This window comes from Phocoena phocoena, chromosome 3, assembly GCF_963924675.1.
Source record: "Phocoena phocoena chromosome 3, mPhoPho1.1, whole genome shotgun sequence".
Lineage (NCBI taxonomy): Eukaryota > Metazoa > Chordata > Mammalia > Artiodactyla > Phocoenidae > Phocoena > Phocoena phocoena.
Window position 1 is genome coordinate 144927916 of NC_089221.1, and position 22467 is coordinate 144950382.

The following is a 22467-nucleotide window of genomic DNA, read 5'->3' on the forward strand; positions in this document are numbered from 1 at the left end:
AGAGACTTGAAGTAGGTTGGCTCTAATCCTCACAGTCACCCACCCCATCAGTGGCATCTGCTAACTGCCGAGTTTGTGCTAGACACTGTGCCAGTGCGTGTCCCCTTCTCATTCCAAAATGGCGGGGGGTAGGGGTGGGATGGGAGTTTCTCTTGAGTTTCCATTTGCTCTCAGTTGCTAATGTGAGGCTTATGAATATTCTAGAGGCAAATTCTGGATTTATTTTGTAATCAGCTTGGCCTCTCCTCTCCACCCCCCCCCCCGCCACCGCCAGGGCAGGTTAGAAGTGTACCCCTGGAGAACAAAGCAAGGGGAAGAGTTGGCTTTGAGATACCCGCTGGCCCGTTCTGTCTTCTAGGCACTGTTTCTGATTCTGAGGGCAGAAGGAAGGATAGGAGAGGCAGGGATGTTCTTCAGGCCTGCCGGCACATCTCTGATCTCACTCTGGGTCGGACTGGGTCCAGATAACGCTGGTATCCGCAGATGTGAGGATGGTGGGTGTGATCTTCTTGGGGGCACCCCTTCTCATGGAGAAATAAGAACTGGGAACCTCTAGGAACTAGGAACTTGTCCCTGCCCCCTTACCCCTCTGACAGCCCTCTTCATGCCATCTTTCTCTTAGTTTTCTTCATCCTCACTTAGGTCTGGGCAGACCCTGAAGCAACTCGGGAAATAACACTGCTTAAGCAGACTTCTCGCTGGTGAAGGAAATACCAGACTTTACTTCTTAGGGGAGCCCTTACCCTTATAAGTGATTGTCTTGGAGCTTTGGGGAGGAAACATCATCAGGCCATGACTGAGACTCCGCTCCTCCCTGGGAGAGCCTGGTGAGGGTGGGACGGGGAAGTGGTGGGTAATGGTACAGCCAATTAATTCTACAGCCCCTTAGAACTCTCTGGGAAGCTGTGCAGCCCCAATTCCTGGCAGCTCTTTGACTATGAGGGCTCTTAATGAGGTCACCGTGGGCCAGCAACGTTAGCCTTTCTCTGTTCTGGTTTTACTAAAAATAAAATAGAAAAGAAAAAAATAATCTCAGCCCTTGTCTATTTCAGCCACCCCTCCCACAACACCCTCCAGCTGTGTCATGTTAGGCAAGTTATTTAACCTCAAACTTTATTTTCTTGATTGTTAAAATTAAATTAATACGTACAGATTATACTACACACAGTAATATTATTTTAATATGAGTAACCCTCAAAAAAATAAACCACAGATCTCGGAACAAAAATACATTTTCCCTGCTTATTAAATCCCAGTTCTGGGACGGGGATTGTGTAGGTATGTTTCTTTTTAATTATGAACATAATTCCCATTGCCAGAGACTCACGACAGGCCCTTGCACTAGTCCATGAGCATTTCGGTGAGGTCTGCATACAGTTTGCTTAGACTGTAAGGGCATCTTTCAAAGGCTCGTGCTCTGTTTCAGTCTGCTTCCTATTAACATTTTATTATTTCTACCCTAAATCCAGTAATTTCCTCATCTCCTCTTCATACTCTTTCTTCACCTGTGCCTTGAAAATCAATCTTCTCCTCCTCACCAGTAGTTACCACTCCCAGAAGGCACCCTGAGTTAGAGGCAAGATGTAGGGAGCAGGCAGGGGCTCCGGAATATTTGGTAGACTATACCAGCCCCAGAGATCTGGGGAAAAGAAGCTTGCTTTAGAGAAAGCTCCACGCTCCAGCATGTCGGCTTGGATCTGTAATTCAGAAATGCAAAATGTTACTCCAAGACATAGGTTGAAGTTCACCAAGCATGTGAATTTCAGTGCATTATCCTCTGACAAATAATGAAAGACAAAGCTAGGAGTAAAAAAGAGCTTAATTCAAGACTGCTAAGAAGGCGTTTCCCCTAGATAATGGCATACAAAAATAACTAAAATGCCTGGACTCCACCACTGTAATTTATAGAGCAGATCTCACTATCTAGGTAATGTGATAATTGTTACGCACCAGTAATCATAAATAGAAACGAACTGATAGCATGTCTTAGCTGAATCTTTTCTGCGAATTGACCGCCTAGAGACGATAGGAAGCCAGCAGCAGTGAAGAATTAGGAAAACTGAGGGTAGAAATCACAGGCAACCCAGCTCCCTTTATTCCTATGGCACTCTGCAAAGTCTTATGCTACGGGAATGATTTAAAAGAAATAACGGGAATGATTTAAAAGAAATAACGGGAATGATTTAAAAGAAATAATAAAAAATGGAGGGGAAAAATACTCCACTGTGGGATGTATTCCCAATTTTGTTTTCTCATCACAAGCAGCTTGTACCTTGTGGTCATCAACACACATCACTGATTTTAAAATAGTGTCTAGGAAGGCCTGAAAGAAATCTTAGTCTGAGCTAAGATAAGGAAATGGAACTGAACGAAAGAATTATTTTCATAAATTAGTTTTCCATTTTCAAAAGACTGTATGGCATTGTGGTTGGAACCAGCTAAAAATGGAATTCATTTGACAGGCAGCCAGTAGCAGACAATTAGAGCTGTCAGTGGAACAGTCTAAACCCTCCTGAGATCACCAAGGGGTCGGAGTTGAACAGTAGGGGGGATTGCTAATAAAAAAGAGAGGTGCTTGGAGAGAGCATCCCTCCAGTTGTGGGTTCACCTGGGACTGCAGAAATAAGTGCATTCCAAAAAATTGAGGAGACTTGGACAAGATTCTGGCAAAGAACGGGTCAGCTTGATTACCTGGTCCAGAAATTGGGAGTGTGTCCAAGAATCTGAACGCCTGAGAACCTCTCTGCCTTCGCCATATTGCCCAGTGGCTTGAAGGCCAACAGTACAGCTGCAAACCTGCCTGGTAGGCTGGAAACTTAGTACAAAAATGGAACTTCTCATTAGCCCATTTCTCTATGAAGTCAGGAGAATTCAGGTGAAGGGAGGCGTGTGCATTCTCTCTGCATGGATTTTGAGGAGACTATTGTGGCATCTCTATTGCTTTATGGGATTTCCCAGAAGGAGCTGGTTGAATGCTGGCATCTTTGGGAAAGTTCTAATTACTGTGATCTGGAGAGAGGGGGGCTTTCTCTCATGGTGGCAAAAAGTTGAGAGGTATATCACCTCCCCGCTCCCCTGCCCCTGCCCCAAATCCTGGCAGCAGGAATTTGATGTAAGAGAAATACATAGTTACATGGAATCCAGAATCCAAGATAGTTCTACCAGAAAAAAAAAAAAAAAATCTCTAATGTTCTCTTTTCCTCAGGATGGCATGGATTGTGAGAAACTTTGCTCTTAAAGGGCAACAGGAAAAATAATGTATGTATATGTCCCAGCTTCATAAAAAACCTTTGTGTGCTCCCACCACCCAACCCCCCACTCCCTCTGTCATCCCAGCCTGGAGGAGAAGAGTAACAGTGCCTTCCTCCACGGCCAAAAAAGGAAATGAGTAGGCAGATGGGGAAGCTCTCACCCGAGGATAATACTCTCCGTGCCAGGCTAAGGCACAAACATGAGTGATGAGGGGCAGCCTGAAGCTCGGGCCAAGCAAAAGGCAAGTGATGTCAAGAAACGGAGTGAGGCTGAGGGCAGAGGGAGTGTGCATAGGGGACCCCATCGCCCAGCAGAATGACTGAAGATGCTGCCCGTGGATTTCACCCCAGACTGTTCCTCGGGGAACGCCTGCATTGAGACATCCCTCTGGCCCACATCTCTCGTGGAGATGTGATTGTGTGAAGCCAGAAGTTCATGTTTAAAGGTCTCGTCCTTGCCTTAGGGACCAGATGAGAATGGGGGGGTGGGCAATGGGGAAGGGGAACTCTACGACACTCCCTTGTCCCCTTGTTCTCCTGCCTGGGGCTCAAAAGCTTGTGTTTCTCTTTCTCTCAGCTTGGTTTCTCTCATCCGAGGCCAAGTAGTAACTACAGATGGAACTCCCCTGATTGGTGTGAACGTGTCTTTTGTCAAGTATCCAAAGTACGGCTACACCGTTACCCGCCAAGATGGCACGTAAGTAGCTTTATGGGGCTCCACTTACTTAGGATTGAGGCTGCAAAGAGACAGATGGTGCTGTTGGCTTGGAACTACGTGCCTCCCCCTTGTGGACTGGGGGGAGACCCACCAGGCCAGATCTCTAGGGAGAATCCCCCCTATATATATATATATTATATATATATATATATATATATATATATATATATATATTTTAGTATGGTCTCAGAAATGGAAAATAACTAGAATGGCCAACCTCTCCAGGGCTGCCCACAGCAACGCTTTTTCCATGGCAGGTAAATGCTTTTCCATGAGTGTGTGTGTGTGTGTGTGTGTGTGTGGCGGAGGCCAGAAGGAAGGGAGAGTAGCTCTTGGAACTTCACTCCTATTTTATTTTAAATCAAAGGCAGTGCAGGGTGACAAGGATCCACATGCCACAGTGTCCTGTGGTGAACCCCTTCTGCTTTCATCTGTGGCTTTAGGAGTTGTGTTATTTTTGCTCCTGTTTTGAGGGGGTGGGATGTAATCAGAGAAGCCTAATTAGATACATTTAGCTGTCACCCTGCGGTGTGAAGGAGGCAACCTTTCCCTATTATCCTCTGATTGAAAACCCGCACCCGTGCAGCCTCCACCAAGATGAAAGCTGTCGTTTCCTTAATCCGTTGGGCATGGACTTGAAATTTAAAGCAAAAGATAAAAAGAAGAAACGAAATCTGTGGGAAGGGGAAAACAACTCACCCACCCTAGCCTTAAAACACACACAGACACACTATTGTATTCTATTCCAGATGAAAGAGGAGACGGTTGATGTAAATCTGATGCAACACTTTTTCTATAAAACTGGAACCTGGAAAATCATAAACGTATCATGTGCTGTGAATCTTGCCTTTCTCTGGTGAAGAATCTGGGCTTTTTTTCTAATGTCCTAAGGTAGCCTTGCAGGTAGTTTCAAAAATCACCAGCCCACAGTAGCCCTGTCCTCCTATTTTCACCTGTGAAACCAAATATTCTCGGTATTCACTAGGTGCAGGCAATTCTAACTAGCTGAGAGCACTAGGACTGTGAAGGTGTACCATGCCGAGCTGCCTCGGTGCTTGTTCATTCTTAGAAGCCAGTGTTCTTGCCCTGTAAGTCCTGTGACGACACCAGAGGACATTTCTGAGTCCTCGGTCTGAGGTTTCTCACCACCGTATGCTCCCCGATCCCTCTCAGCTGCTTCCTGACTAATTATCGCCTAAATCCACTTCCCAGTTCATCTATCCAACCTCATGGATCGGTGATTCTTCAGCTTGTCCAGGTAGCAAAGCCCTGGAAGTCACAGGGTGTGTTTGGAAATGCTCCGAGGAATCCCGCAATCTGTTGTGTAGTGGTGTGTGCCACAGACATGGGTGGTTTGGTGCTGTCATCCCAACGAGGAACAATTTCACTTCAAAACATTTGACTCTCCTGTACCCTCTACAAAACCATCCCCGGGCGTCCCTGGTGGTGCAGTGGTTAAGAATCTGCCTGCCAATGCAGGGGACACGGGTTTGAGCCCTGGTCTGGGAAGATCCCACATGCCGCAGAGCAACTGACCCCATGCACCACAGCTACTGAAGCCCTTGTGCCTAGAGCCCGTGCTCCACAACAAAGAGAAGCCACCACAATGAGAAGCCTGCGCACCACAACCAAGAGTAGCCCCCGCTGGCCGCAACTAGAGAAAGCCCATGTGCAGCAACGAAGACACAATGCAGCCAAAAATAAATAAATTTAAAAAGAAAAAGCGTCCCCAGCAGCATGCATGTCCCAAAATAAAATATAAACAAATTAATAGAATAAACGCTTCCACCATGATATTTACCTTAATATTCATATGTTCCATGTTCACTCATTTTACGTCTATTGAAAACCACTAAAAGTGTTACCAAAATTCAGTGAAGCCAGTGAGTCCGTATATTTTCATGGAGTTTTTACTGTGATCCAGGAACTCTGCTAGTTGCTGGGGATTCTGAAGTGTATACAAGGGAGTACCACTGCCCTCAAAGAGTTGAGATCCCGGTGGAGGAGTAAAGCACAAAATTGAGAGGCTTCTCTCCATTAACGTTCTTTTCCATTAATTGGGGAAGAACTACCTTTATTTTACTTTACTAGTAACACCCTTCCATCCAGCTCTGGAGGAAAACAGGAATATAGTTTAAGAACGATTGTCAAAAATAACAGAAACCATTTCATCCAAATGCCAAATAAATTTGTGTTTTGGAAAAAAGTATCAGAAGCAAGGCAAAATGGATGAAGGGGTTTAAAAAGTCCACACTTCTAGTGATAAATAAGTCCTGGATGTATGTATAACATGGTGACTATAGTTACTATTACCACATTGTATATTTGAAAGTTGCTGAGACAGATCTTAAAAGTTTTTAGCACAAGAAAAAAAAATTGTAACTAGGTGTGGTGATGAATGGATTTATGGTGGTGATCATTTCACAGTATATACAAATATTGAATTATGTTGTACACCTGAAACTAATATAATATTATATGTCAATTGTATCTCAAAAAACGTTAAGGTTCTGTGAAACCAACAGAAACAGTACAGGTTGATGAAAAGAAAGCTTTCACGAGCTCCTCCCTGTGTCCTAGAATCCAATCATCCTAACTCCACTATGTAGTGAAGACTCCTATTAGCCTAGCATGATGCTAAATGCTTTACACCTGGGCAGGGGGGAGGAGGGGGACATACATTTTCCGTAAAGGGCCAGGTAGTATCTATTTTAGGCTTTGATGCCATATGGTTCCTGTTAAAACTACCAGGCTCTTCCACTGTAGGTCAGAAACAGCTGGAGAGGATAAGCCAATCAATGGGCGTGGCTGGGATTCCAATAAAACTTTTTACCAAAACAGGTCGTGGTAGCTCATGGGCCGAGTCGGCTGACCCCTACTTTGAATTCATCACAAAATTTCATCCTCTCAGCCACACCGGGACATTGGTATAATTATTCCCGTTTCACAGATGAAAAAACGGGGGCTGAGAGAGGGTTAGCAACTTGCCCACAGTCACACAACTAGTAAGTGGTAGAGTTTGGGTTCCCACAAAGCCCATGTTCTTCTCCTGCCTGCTCCGCCCCTCCCACTACTTTAAGCCTGGAGGTCAGAGCACCTACCTGGTCTGCAGGTGAGTTCACCCCTCTCAGTGAGCTCACTTACCCCCTCTCCAGGTTTGACCTGATCGCCAATGGCGGCGCCTCCTTGACCCTGCACTTTGAGCGAGCCCCGTTCATGAGCCAGGAGCGTACCGTGTGGCTGCCGTGGAATAGCTTTTATGCCATGGACACTCTGGTGATGAAGACAGAGGAGAACTCCATCCCCAGCTGTGACCTCAGTGGCTTTGTCCGGCCGGATCCAATCATCATCTCCTCCCCGCTGTCCACCTTCTTCAGCGCTGCCCCTGGGCAGAATCCCATCGTGCCTGAGACCCAGGTAGGAGCACCGGGTACCAGGGTGGGACTCTCAATACTGCCCTGCCCCAAACTGGCTGGCTGACTTCCTCCCACCATCTCTCTCTGCCTGGATAAGCCAGAAACTAATATTAAGGGGGAGGGACAAAAAGTAAGAACGCAGTAGAATTTGTAGTCACTGGAGAGAAAACTGAATCTCTCCTGGACATTCCGGATGTTTCCAGACTTTAGCAGTCACTGGAGCTTTTAATAGAATAAAAACAATACACATATGTGCAACGCACCTGCAAATTGCTTTTTATTCCTGTTAGTCACAGAGATACATGATAAGAGGCGCTTTAATGATCTACATCAGTGTTACAACAGAGGGCATATTACATTATTGCCTCCCTGTTGCTTTATAGCAATTGTCGGTGGAAGTTGCAGGTTCATATAATTACAGCCTCTTGTGGCCTCCTTGCATGCAACTAGCAATAAAGCCTGCTGTTCTTATTTACATCTTTTGCCAACAGCGTGGTTTTAAAAAGAAACACAACAGTGACCAAGAATAATTATTAATCCAAAAATCATAACCTCAGCCACTTTGCTCCATAGTGCAGGATAAAGTTTTGGTCGCGGGGCGGGGGGGGAGGTTTTCTCTCTTCTCAGCCATGGAACGTGGTTCCCGCACTCCCCCGTAAGGCATGATGCTTTGGTGGGGGTGGTAGCAGACAGGTAGCCTTGGGTTGCAAGCAGCCCAGCTGCCGGGGTGCCTTTGATGCAGTGTATCTACCTTGCGTTTCCTCTCCAGGTTCTTCATGAAGAAATTGAGCTCCCTGGTTCCAACGTGAAGCTTCGCTACCTGAGCTCCAGGACCGCAGGCTACAAGTCGCTGCTGAAGATCACCATGACCCAGTCCACGGTGCCCCTGAACCTCATCAAGGTTCATCTGATGGTAGCTGTAGAGGGGCACCTCTTCCAGAAGTCATTCCAGGCCTCTCCCAACCTGGCCTACACCTTCATCTGGGATAAGACGGATGCCTATGGCCAAAGGGTCTACGGACTCTCTGACGCTGTTGGTATGTTTCAGTTTCAACCCCTTATTGATTCTTGGTTTTAGGCATGCATTAAATCAACCTGTATTTATTGAGTTCCTAGTATGTGCCAAGAACTATTCTAGTAGCCAGGGAGGCAGTGGTCCATAAGCAGACAAGCGTCCTCTTCCGTGGACTTCCTATTCTACTGAGGGATCGAAATAATAAACACAGCCTGGACAAGAAAATATCAGGCAGCGTTAGGTGCTAATATGAAAATAAAAATGTGTTGTATACTGGGGAAGAGGGGCAGCGGTGGGTGGGCGTTCAGGGAAGGTTCCTCAGCAGATGATGTTTAAACAGAGGCTTGAATGAAAAGGAGCCGTGTGAAAATCAGGAAAAGAGCATTCTTTTCCTGGCAGAAAAAGAGAAGAGGGAGGTGTTTTTGAAGGACAAACATAGGCCAGTGTGGCTGGAATGTAGTGGACAGGGAGACTATTTGAGATGGGGAGAGAGGTGGGCAGGGGCTCGATCATGTTCCAGAGAGAACACTCTCAGGTGGCACAGAACCAGAGAACCAGAAGACGGAGCTAGAGGGGGGCTGAAAGCCACATGCTGTGTTTCAGGCTTTGCCTCTGAGGGGATCACGTGATTTCCCACTTGGGAAAGTCCAACGTAAGAGAAGGGTCGTATCGTTATCGGTCTTTGAAGAGTCGTGAGCTGTGGATTCATGTCAACCTACCCAGTATATTTTCTTACTTGTAGAAAGCTGTCTGGGATTCATTAAAATCCAGAATCCTGTATTTTCTTCACCAGTAGGCTTGTGGTTTTCAAGAACTGCAATAAGTTACCGTGGGACCAGAGGGAGAGGGTAAGCAAGTTGACTAAAGTCACAGCCCTAGCAGGCTACACATGCTCAGATTGCCCTTGCGGTCTGCTTCGCCAATGGGTGGAGTTAATAACTTAAAGACAGTAGTAAGTTACTGGAGTAACGAGTGCATTTAAATGTAAACAGTGGCTAATTTCATAAATATTATGTCAGGCTTTAGCCAATATCAAAATGATAGCCAACATCAAAAAGAAGACTGCATATCATAAAGCACCGCATGTACTCCAGCTCCTACCGTTATCAACACATCTTGTTTCCTCCTTACCTTCATCCACTCCTCCGCCTCCCATATTTTTCTGAAGCAAGTCCCAAACATCAGATCATTTCATCTGTAGTATATCAGAGTGTATCCTTAAAAAACACTTTAAAAGCATAACAACAATATCACAACAAAGAAACACAGTAAGTTCTTAATATCGAATAGCCAGTCATTGTTCAATATTTCAGTTGCCTCATCTGTAGCATAAAATAAAGTAGTACTTTATTTGTTTGACTCAGAATCCAAATAAGATCTACCTTTTGCAACAAATTTTTTGTTATTATACAGGTTTCAGGTTTACAGCATTATAATTCGACATCTGTATACACTACAAAGTAATCACCACCACAGCTGTAGTTAGTACCCATCACCATACAGCTGACCCCCTTCACCCATTTTGCCCACCCTCCAAACCCCTTTCCCTCTGGTAACCACTAATCTACTCTCTGTATCACTGAGTTTGTTTTTGTTTTATTTTGTTTGTTCATTTGTTTTTTAGATTCCACATATGGGTGAAATCATTCAGGATCTGTCTTTCTCCTTCTGACTTATTTCACTTAACATAATACCTTCAAGGCCCATCCACATTGTCACAACTGGCAGGCTTTCATTCTTTTCACAGCTGAGTAGTATTCGATTATATATACTGCAATTTCTTTTTTTTCTTTTAACATCTTTATTGGGGTATAATTGCTTTACAATGGTGTGTTAGTTTCTGCTTTATAACAAAGTGAATCAGTTATACATATGTTCCCATATCTCTTCCCTCTTGCATCTCCCTCACTCCCACCCTCCCTATCCCTCCCCTCCAGGAGGTCACAAAGCACCGAGCTGATCTCCCTGTGCTATGCGGCTGCTTCCCACTAGCTCTCTACCTTACGTTTGGTAGTGTATATATGTCCATGCCTCTCTCTCGCTTTGCCACAGCTCACCCTTCCCACCTCCCCATATCCATCCTCAAGTTTGTTCTCCAGGTCTGTGTCTTTATTCCTGTCTTACCCCTAGGTTCTTCATGACATTTTTTTTTCTTAAATTCCATATATATGTGTTAGCATACGGTATTTGTCTTTCTCTTTTCTGACTTACTTCACTCTGTATGACACACTCTAGGTCTATCCACTTGATTACAAATAGCTCAATTTCGTTTCTTTTTATGGCTGAGTAATATTCCATTGTGTATATGTGCCACATCTTCTTTATCCATTCATCTGATGATGGGCACTTAGGTTGTTTCCATCTCCGGGCTATTGTAAATAGAGCTGCAATGAACATTTTGGTACATGACTCTTTTTGAATTATGGTTTTCTCAGGGTATATGCCCAGTAGTGGGATTGCTGGGTCATATGGTAGTTCTATTTGTAGTTTTTTAAGGAACCTCCATACTGTTCTCCATGGTGGCTGTACCAATTCACATTCCCACCAGCAGTGCGGGAGTGTTCCCTTTTCTCCACACCCTCTCCAGCATTTATTGTTTCTAGATTTTTTGATGATGGCCATTCTGACCGGTGTGAGATGATATCTCACTGTAGTTTTGATTTGCATTTCCCTAATGATTAATGACGTTGAACATTCTTTCATGTGTTTGTTGGCAGTCTGTATATCTTCTTTGGAGAAATGTCTCTTTAGGTCTTCTGCCCGTTTTTGGATTGGGTTGTTTGTTTTTTTGTTATTGAGCTGCATGAGCTGCTTGTAAATTTTGGAAATTAATCCTTTGTCAGTTGCTTCATTTGCAAATATTTTCTCCCATTCTGAGGGTTGTCTTTTGGTCTTGTTTATGGTTTCCTTTGCTGTGCAAAAGTTTTGAAGTTTCATTAGGTCCCGTTTGTTTATTTTTGTTTTTATTTCCATTTCTCTAGGAGGTGGGTCACAAAGGATCTTGCTGTGATTGATGTCATACAGTGTTCTGCCTATGTTTTCCTCTAAGAGTTTGGTAGTTTCTGGCCTTACATTTAGGTCTTTAATCCATTTTGAGCTTACTTTGTGTATGGTGTTAGGGAGTGATCTAATCTCATACTTTTACATGTACCTGTCCAGTTTTCCCAGCACCACTTATTGAAGAGGCTGTCCTTTCTCCACTGTACATTCCTGCCTCCTTTATCAAAGATAAGGTAACCATATGTGCGTGGGTTTATCTCCGGGCTTTCTGTCCTGTTCCATTGATCTGTCTTTCTGTTTTTGTGCCAGTACCATACTGTCTTCATTACTGTAGCTTTGTAGTATAGTCTACAGTTAGGGAGCCTGATTCCTCCAGCTCCATTTTTCGTTCTCAAGATTGCTTTGGCTATTCGGGGTCTTTTGTGTTTCCATACAAATTGTGAAATTTTTTGTTCTAGTTCTGTGAAAAATGCCGTTGGTAGTTGGATAGGTATTGCACTGAATCTGTAGATTGCTTTGGGTAGTAGAGTCATTTTCACAATGTTGCTTCTTCCAATCCAAGAACATGGTATATCTCTCCATCTGTTTGTATCATCTTTAATTTCTTTCATCAGTGTCTCACAATTTTCTGCATACAGGTCTTTTGTCTCCTTAGGTAGGTTTATTCCTAGATATTTTATTCCTTTTGTTGCAATGGCAAATGGGAGTGTTTTCTTGATTTCACTTTCAGATTTTCATCATTAGTGTATAGGAATGCCAGATATTTCTGTGCATTAATTTTGTATCCTGCAACTTTACCAAATTCATTGATTAGCTCTAGTAGTTTTCTGGTAGCATCTTTAGGATCCTCTGTGTATAGTATCATGTCATCTGCAAACAGTGACAGCTTTACTTCTTTTCCGATTTGGATTCCTTTTATTTCCTTTTCTTCTCTGATTGCTGTGGCTAAAACTTCCAAAACTATGTAGAATAAGAGTGGTGAGAGTGGGCAACCTTGTCTTGTTCCTGATCTTAGTGGAAATGCTTTCAGTTTTTCACCATTGAGGATGATGTTGGCTGTGGGTTTGTCATATATGGCCTTTATTATGTTGAGGAAAGTTCCCTCTGTGCCTACTTTCTGCAGGGTTTTTATCATAAATGGGTGTTGAATTTTGTCGAAAGTTTTCTCTGCATCTATTGAGATGATCATATGGTTTTTCTCCTTCAGTTTGTTAATATGGTGTATCACATTGATTGATTTGCGTATATTGAAGAATCCTTGCATTCCTGGCATGAACCCCACTTGATCATGGTGTATGATCCTTTTAATGTGCTGTTGGATTCTGTTTGCTAGTATTTTGTTGAGGATTTTTGCATCTATGTTCATCAGTGATATTGGCCTGTAGTTTTCTTTCTTTGTGACATCCTTGTCTGGTTTTGGTATCAAGGTGATGGTGGCCTCGTAGAATGAATTTGGGAGTGTTCCTGCCTCTGCTATATTTTGGAAGAGTTTGAGAAGGATAGGTGTTAGCGCGTCTCTAAATGTTTGATAGAATTCACCTGTGAAGCCATCTGGTCCTCGGCTTTTGTGTGTTGGAAGATTTGTGATTGGTCTGTTCATATTTTCTATTTCTTCCTGATTCAGTCTTGGCAGGTTGTGCATTTCTAAGAATTTGTCCATTTCTTCCTGGTTGTCCATTTTATTGGTATAGAGATCCTTGTAGTAATCTCTCATGATCTTTTGTATTTCTGCAGTGTCAGTTGTTACTTCTCCTTTTTCATTTCTAATTGATTTGAGTCTTCTCCCTTTTTTTCTTGATGAGTCTGGCTAATGGTTTATCTATTTTGTTTATCTTCTCAAAGAACCGGCTTTTAGTTTTATTGATCTTTGCTATTGTTTCCTTCATTTCTTTTTCATTTATTTCTGATCTGATTTTCATGATTTCTTTCCTTCTGCTAACTTTGGGGGTTTTTTGTTCTTTCTCTGATTGCTTTAGGTGCAAGGTTAGGTTGTTTATTCGAGATGTTTCCTGTTTCTTAATGTGGGCTTGTATTGCTGTAAACTTCCCTCTTAGAACTGCTTTTGCTGCATCCCATAGGTTTTGGGTTGTTGTGTCTCCATTGTCATTTGTTTCTAGGTATTTTTTGATTTCCTCTTTGATTTCTTCAGTGATCACTTTGTTATTAAGTAGTGTATTGTTTAGCCTCCATGTGTTTGTATTTTTTACAGATCTTTTCCTGTAATTGATGTCTAGTCTTATAGCGTTGTGGTCGGAAAAGATACTTGATACAATTTCAATTTTCTTAAATTTACCAAGGCTTGATTTGTGACCCAAGATATGATCTGTCCTGGAGAATGTTCCATGAGCACTTGAGAAAAATGTGTATTCTGTTGTTTTTGGATGGAGTGTCCTATAAATATCATTTAAGTCCATCTTGTTTAATGTATCATTTAAAGCTTGTGTTCCCTTATTTATTTTCATTTTGAATGATCTGTCCGTTGGTGAAAGTGGGGTGTTAAAGTCCCCTAGTATGAATGTGTTACTGTCGATTTCCCCTTTTATGGCTGTTAGTATTTGCCTTATGTATTGAAGTGCTCCTATGTTGGGTGCATAAATATTTACAATTGTTATATCTTCTTCTTGGATCGATCCCTTGATCATTATGTAGTGTCCTTCTTTGTCTCTTCTAATAGTCTTTATTTTAAAGTCTATTTTGTCTGATACGAGAATTGCTACTCCAGCTTTCTTTTGGTTTCCATTTGCATGGAGTATCTTTTTCCATCCCCTTACTTTCAGTCTGTATGTGTCTCTAGGTCTGAAGTGGGTCTCTTGTAGGCAGCATATATATGGGTCTTGTTTTTGTATCCGTTCAGCCAGTCTGTGTCTTTTGGTGGGAGCATTTAGTCCATTTACATTTAAGGTAGTTATCGATATGTGTGTTCCTATTCCCATTTTCTTAATTGTTTTGGGTTCGTTATTGTAGGTCTTTTTCTTCTCGTGTTTCTTGCCTAGAGAAGTTCCTTTAGCAGTTGTTGTAAAGCTGGTTTGGTGGTGCTGAACTCTCAGCTTTTGCTTGTCTGTAAAGGTTTTAATTTCTCCATCAAATCTGAATGAGATCCTTGCTGGGTAGAGTAATCTTGGTTGCAGGTTTTTCTCCTTCATCACTTTAAATATGTCCTGCCACTCCCTTCTGGCTTGCAGAGTTTCTGCTGAAAGATCCCCTGTTAACCTTATGGGGATTCCCTTGTGTGTTATTTGTTGGTTTTCCCTTGCTGCTTTTAATATGCTTTCCTTGTATTTAATGTTTGACAGTTTGATTAATATGTGTCTCAGCATATTTCTCCTTGGATTTATCCTGTATGGGACTCTCTGTGCTTCCTGGACTTGATTAACTCTTTCCTTTCCCATATTGGGGAAGTTTTCAGCTATAATCTCTTCAAATATTTTCTCAGTCCCTTTCTTTTTCTCTTCTTCTTCTGAAACCCCTATAATTCGAATGTTGGTGCGTTTAATGTTGTCCCAGAGGTCTCTGAGACTGTCCTCAGTTCTTTTCATTCTTTTTTCTTTATTCTGCTCTGCATTAGTTATTTCCACTATTTTATCTTCCAGGTCACTTATCCGTTCTTCTGCCTCAGTTATTCTGCTATTGATCCCATCTAGAGTATTTTTCATTTCATGTATTGTGGTGTTCATCATTGTTTGTTTCATCTTTAGTTCTAGGTCCTTGTTAAATGTTTCTTGCATTTTGTCTATTCTATTTCCAAGATTTTGGATCATCTTTACTATCATTATTCTGAATTCTTTTTCAGGTAGACTGCCTATTTCCTCTTCATTTGTTTGGTCTGGTGGGTTTTTATCTTGTTCCTTCATCTGCAGTGTGTTTTTCTGTCTTCTCATTTTGCTTATCTTACTGTGTTTGGGGTCTCCTTTTTGTAGGATGCAGGTTTGTAGTTCCCATTGTTCTTGGTGTCTGTCCCCAGTGGCTAAGGCTGGTTCAGTGGGTTGTGTAGGCTTCCTGGTGGAGGGGACTAGTGCCTGTGTTCTGGTGGATGAGGCTGGATCTTGTCCTTCTGATGGGCAGGTCCACGTCTGGTGGTGTGTTTTGGGGTGTCTGTGGACTTATGATTTTAGGCAGCCTCTCTGCTAATGGGTGGGGTTGTGTTCCTGTTTTGCTAGTTGTTTGGCATAGGGTGTCCAGCACTGTAGCTTGCTGCGCGTTGAGTGAAGCTGGGTGCTGGCGTTGAGATGGAGTTCTCTGGGGGATTTTCGCCGTTTCATATTATGTGGAGCTGGGAGGTCTCTTGTTAACCAGTGTCCTGAAGTTGGCTCTCCCACCTCAGAGGCACAGCACTGACTCCTGGCTGCAGCACCAAGAGCCTTTCATCCACACGGCTCAGAATAAAAGGGAGAAAAAGTACAGAGAAAGAATTAGTAGAAGTAGGAATGAAGGAAGGAAGGAAGGAAGAAAAGGTAAAGTAAAAGAAAGTTATTAAAATAAAAAATAATTATTAAGAAAAAAATAAAAACGGATGGATAGAACCCTAGGACAAAAGGTGGAAGCAAAGCTATACAGACAAAATCTCACACAGAAACATACACACTCACAAAAAGAGGAAAAGGGGAAAAAATCATAAATCTTGCTCTCGAAGTCCACCTCCTTAATTTGGGATGATTCGTCGTCTATTCATGTATTCCACAGATGCAGGATACATCAAGTTGATTGTGGAGCTTTAATCCGCTGCTCCTGAGGCTGCTGGGAGAGATTTCCCTTTCTCTTCTTTGTTCTCACAGCTCCCAGGGGCTCAGCTTTGGATTTGGCCCCGCCTCTGCGTGTAGGTCGCCGGAGGGCGTCTGTTTTTCGATCTGACAGGACGGGGTTAAAGGAGCCGCTGATTCGGGGGGCTCTGGCTCACTCAGGCTGGGGGGAGGGAGGGGCACGGTGTGCGGGACGAGCCTGCCGCGGCAGAGGCCGGCATGACGTTGCACCAGCGTGAGGTGCGTCGTGCGTTCTCCCGGGGAAGTTGTCCCTGGATCCCGGGAACCTGGCAGTGGCGGGCTGCACAGGCTCCCCGGAAGGGAGGTGTGGATAGTGACCTGTGCTCGCACACAGGCTTCTTGGTGGCGGCGGCAGCAGCCTTAGTGTCTCCTGCCCGTTTCTGGGGTCCGTGCTTTTAGCCGTGGCTCGCGCCCGTCTCTGGAGCTCCTTTAAGCAGCACTCTTATTCCCCTCTCCTCGCGCACCAGGAAACAAAGAGGGAAGAGAAAGTCTCTTGCCTCTTCGGCAGGTCCAGACTTTTCCCCGGACTCCCTCCCGTCTAGCCGTGGTGCACTAACCCCCTGCAGGCTGTGTTCATGCCACCAACCCCAGTCCTCTCCCTGCGCTCTGACCAAAGCCCGAGCCTCAGCTCGCAGACCCACCGCCCCGGCGGGTGAGCAGACAAGCCTCTCAGTCTGGTGAGTGCCAGTCAGCACCGATCCTCTGTGCGGGAATCTCTCCGCTTTGCCCTCCACACCCCTGTTGCTGCGCTCTCCCCCTCCGCCTCCCGCAGTCTCCGCCCGCGGAGGGGCTTCCTAGTGTGTGGAGACTTTTCCTCCTTCACAGCTCCCTCCCACTGGTGCAGGTGCCGTCCTTATTCTTTTGTCTCTGTTTTTTCTTTTTTCTTTTGCCCTACCCAGGTACGTGGGGAGTTTCTTGCCTTTTGGGAGGTCTGAGGTCTTCTGCCAGCGTTCAGTAGGTGTTCTGTAGGAGTTGTTCCACGTGTAGATGTATTTCTGGTGTATCTGTGGGGAGGAAGGTGATCTCCGTGTCTTACTTTTCCGCCATCTTCCCCTCGTCCTCCCGCAATTTCTTTATTCATTCATCCATCAGTGGACAGTTAGGTTGTTTCCATATCTTAGCTATTGAAAATAATACTGCAGTGAACATAGAGGTGTATATATTTTTTGAATTAATGTTTTGGTGTCCTCTGGATATATACCAAGAAGGGAATAGCTGGGTTCTCTTAAATTTTTTTAATCTGTAGTTTTCCCTTTCATCACTAGCTCATTTTTCCCAGTTTTTCTGAGAAATAATTGACTTACATCACTGTATAACTTTATGACATACAGCATGATAGTTGATTTACTTATATTGTGAAATGATTAGCACAATAGATTCAACTAGCATTCATCTTCTCATAAAGAAACAATAAAAAAGAAGAGAAAAAAGGAAAATTGTGATGAGAACTCATAGGATTTAGTCTTTCAACAACTTTCCTGTATATCATACAGCAGTGTTAACTCTAGTCATCATGTTGTACATTACATCCCTAGTACTTATTTATCTTGTATCTAGAAGTTTGTACCTTTCCACCACCTTCATCCAATTTCCCCTTTCCCCACTCTCTGCCTCTGGTAAACCTCAAGTTTGATATGTTTTTCTATGAGTTTGTTTTGTTTTTAGTTCCACATATAAGTGAGATCATACAGTGTTTGTCTTTCTCTGTCTGACTTATTTCACTTAGCATAATGCCTTCAAGTTCCATCATGTTGTTGCAAATGGTAGGATTTCCCATTTTTTATGGCTCAGTAATATTTCATTGTGTGTGTGTGTGTATATATATATATATATATATACACACACGTATATATACACACACATATGTATATTGTATGTATGTGTATATATATGTATACGTATGCATATATATATACACACACATATATATACACACATATGTATATTGTATGTATGTGTATATATATGTATACATATGCATATATATACACACACATATATATACACACATGTGTATATTGTATGTATGTGTATATATATGTATACATATGCATATATATACACACACATATATATACACACACATATGTATGTGTATATATGTATACATATGCATATATATACACACACATATATATACACACATATGTATATTGTATGTATGTGTATATATATGTATACATATGCATATATATATACACACACATATATATACACACATATGTATATTGTATGTATGTGTATATATATGTATACATATGCATATATATATACACACATATATATACACACACATATGTATATTGTATGTATGTGTATATATATGTATACATATATATACACACATATATATACACACACATATGTATATTGTATGTATGTGTATATATATGTATACATATGCATATATATACACACACATATGTATATTGTATGTATGTGTATATATATGTATACATATGCATATATATACACACACATATATATACACACACATATGTATATTGTATGTATTTGTATATATATGTATACATATGCATATATATATACACACACACACATATATATACACACACATATGTATATTGTATGTATGTGTATATATATGTATACATATGCATATATATACACACACATATATACACACACATATGTATATTGTGTGTATGTGTATATATATGTATACATATGCATATATATATACACACACATATATATACACACACATATGTATATTGTATGTATGTGTATATATATGTATACATATGCGCATATATATACACACACATATATATACACACACATATGTATATTGTATGTATGTGTATATATATGTATACATATGCATATATATATACACACACACATATATATACACACACATATGTATATTGTATGTATGTGTATATATGTATACATATGCATATATATACACACATATATACACACACATGTATATTGTATGTATGTATATGTATACATATACATATATATATATATACACACACACACACATACTACAGTTTCTTTATTCATTCATCCATCATTGGACACTTACATTGTTTCCATATCTTGATTATGCTGCTATGAACATGGGAGTGCAAATATGTCTTTGACATAGTGTTTCCATTTCTTCAGATACATTCTCAGAAGTAGAATTGCTGGATCATATGGTACTTTAATTTTTAATTTTTCAGGAACCTCCATACTGTTTCCAGTCCCACCAACGTTGCACAGCGGTCCCCTTTTCTCCATATCCTCACCAGCATTTGTTATCCCTTGTCTTTTTGATGGCCATTCTAATAGGCATGAGGTGTTATCTCATTGTGCTTTTCATTTGCATTTCCCTAATAACCAGTGATGTTCAGCATTTTTTCATGTATCTGTTAGCCTTTTGTGTGTTTTCTTTGGAGAAATGTCTATTCAGGTCCTTTGCCCATTTTTTAATTGGATTATTTGGGATTTTTGCTATTGAGTTGTATGAGTTCTTTATGTGTTTTGGATATTAACTCCTTATCAGATCTACTATTTGCAAATATTTTTCCCATTATATAGGTTGTTTTTTCACTTTTATGGTTTCTTGTGCAGAAGCTTTTTTTTAGTTTGATGTAGTCCCACTTGCTTATTTTCCATTTTGTTACTTGTGCTTTAGGTGTCATAGCCAAAAACTCATTACCAAGACCCATGTCAAGGAGCTTTATTCCTGTTTCCTTATAGTTTCAGGTCTTACATTTAAGTATTTAATCCATTTTGGGTTAATTTTTGTAAGTGGTATACATATGGGTCCAGTTTCATTCTAGTACATGAGAATATGCAATTATCCTGGCACCATTTATGGAAAAGACTGTCTTCTTCCATTGAGTATTCTTGGCTGCTTTGTCAAATATTAGTTGACCATATATGCATGGGTTTATTTCTGGGCTGTCAGCTCTATTCCAATTGTCTCTTTGTCTGTTTCTATGCCAATACTATACTGTTTTGATGACTATGGCTTTATAATATAGCCTGAAACCAGGACGTATGATGCATCCTGCTTTTTTCTGCTTTCTCAGTATTGCTTTGGCTACTCGGAGTCTTTTGTGGTTCCATATAACTTTTAGGAGTGTTTTTTTTCTACTTCCATAAAAAAAATGCTATTGGAATCTTAATAGGAATTACATTGAATCTATAAATGGCTTTTGGTAGTATTGACATTTTAACACTCTTAATTCTTCCAGTCCATGTACACAAGATACCTTCCATTTATTTGTGTTTTCTTTGATTTCTTTCAGTGTCTTGTAGTTTTCAGAGTAGAGATCTTTCACCTCCTTGATTAAATGTATTCCTAAGTATTTTTGATGCTATTATAAATGGGATTTATTTATTTTATTTCTTATTCAGAAAATTCATTGTTGGTGTATAGAAATGCTACTGGTTTTTGTATGTTAATTTTGTATCCTGCGACTTTACTGAATTTACTGATTAAGTCTTAACATTTTTTTTTGAGTCTTCAGGATTTTCTATATATAAAATCATGCCATTGGCAAATAGGGACAATTTTACTGCTTCTTTTCCAGTTCTCATACATCTTATTTATTTTTCTTCCTGATTATTCCAGTTAGGACTTCTAATACTATGTTGACTAGGAGTGGTGAGAATGGGCACTCCTGTCTTGTTCCTGATCTTAGAGGAAAAGCTTTCAACAGTTTTCCATTGAGTATGATGTTAGCTGCGGGCTTGTCATATATGGCCTTTATTTTGTTGAGTTGGGTTTTTTCTATGCCTATATTGTTAAGAGTTTTTATCATGAATGGATGTTGAGTATTGTCCAATGCTTTTTCTGCATCTCTTGAGATAATCATATGATTTTTTCTTTTATCCTATTAATTGGATTATCACATTGATTGATTTGCATATGTTGAACCATCCTTGCATTCCAGAGATAAATCCCACTGGATCATGGTGTATGATCATTTCAATATGCTGCTGAATTTGATTTGCTAGTATTTTTATTGAGAATTTTTGCATCTGTACTTATCAGGGATACTGACCTGTAGTTTTCTTTTCTGATAGTGTCCTTTTCTGGTTTTGGTATCAGGGTAATGCTGGCCTGGAAAATGAGGGTGGGAAAGTGTTCCCTCCTCTTTGATTTTTTGGAAGAGTTTGAGAAGGATTGGTGTTGATTCTGCTTAAAATGTTTGGGAAAATTCACCAGTGAAGCCATCTGGTCCTAAGCTTTTCTTCATTGGGAGATTTTTGATTACTGATTCCATCTCTTGACTAGCAATTGGTCGTTCGGATTTTCTATTTCTTCCTGACTAGCAATTGGTCATTCAGATTTTCTATTTCTTCCTGATGCAGTTTTGGTAAGTTGTATGTCTTTAAGAATTTTTCCATTTCTTCTAGGTTGTTCAGTTTGTTGGTGTATAGTTATTCAGAGGAGCCTCTTATGATCCTTTGTATTTCTGTAGTATAAATTATTAAATAATGTGTCCTTATTCATTCATAATTTTATTTGGGTCCTCTCTGTTTTTTCCCTAGGTAGTCTAATTAAGGGTTTGTCACTTTTGTTTATCTTTTTAAAGAACCAACTCTTTGTTTGGTTAACCTTTTCTATTGTTTCTCTCTTTTCTATTTTATCTACTTATGCTGCAATATTGATTATTTCCTTTATTCTGCTAACTTCGGGCTCAGTTTGTTCTTCTTTTTCTAGTTCCTTAAGGCACAAAATTAGATTGTTTATTTGGGATCTTCCTTAATGTAGGTGCTTATTGCTATGAACTTCCCTCTTAGAACTGGCTTTTAATGCATCCCAGAAGTTCTGGCATTTGTGTTTCCATTTTAATTTGTCTCTTTTTATTTCCCCTTTAGTTTCTTCCTTAATCTATTGGTTATTCAGGAGAGTGTTTTTTAATTTCCATATATTTTTGAATTTTCCAGTTTTCCTCTTGTTATTGAGTTCTAGTTTCATGGCATTGTGGTCAGAGAAGATATTTGGTATGATTTTAATCTTCCTGAATTTGCTAAGACTTGTTTTGTGGCCTAACATATGGTCTATCCTAGAAAATGTTCCACGTACACTTCTGCCATTGTTGGATAGAATGTTCTATGTATGTTTGTTAGGTCCATTGGGTCTATAGTGTTGTTGAAATCCTCTGTTTCCTTTATGACTTTCTGTCTGGATGATCTGTCCATTTTTGAGAGTGGGATATTCAAGTCCCCAACTTTATCCTATTATGGTTTATTTCTCCTTTTAGCTCTGCTAGTTTGTGCTTTATATATTTACATGCTCCACTGTTGGATGCATAAATATTTATAATTGTTATATCTT

General features: G+C 40.9%; 1 protein-coding gene across 2 annotated transcripts in view; it reads left to right on the plus strand.

The window, feature by feature from the left end:
- The window catches only part of TENM2 (teneurin transmembrane protein 2), a 990950-nt gene that overhangs the window by 888390 nt on the left and 80093 nt on the right, over window positions 1–22467 (plus strand). For both annotated transcript variants that reach the window (XM_065874146.1, XM_065874147.1), the window contains exons 15-17: window positions 3829–3948; window positions 7125–7386; window positions 8155–8422. In XM_065874146.1, coding sequence (XP_065730218.1) covers window positions 3829–3948; window positions 7125–7386; window positions 8155–8422 — 650 coding nt within the window. The remainder of the gene's footprint in view (window positions 1–3828; window positions 3949–7124; window positions 7387–8154; window positions 8423–22467) is intronic.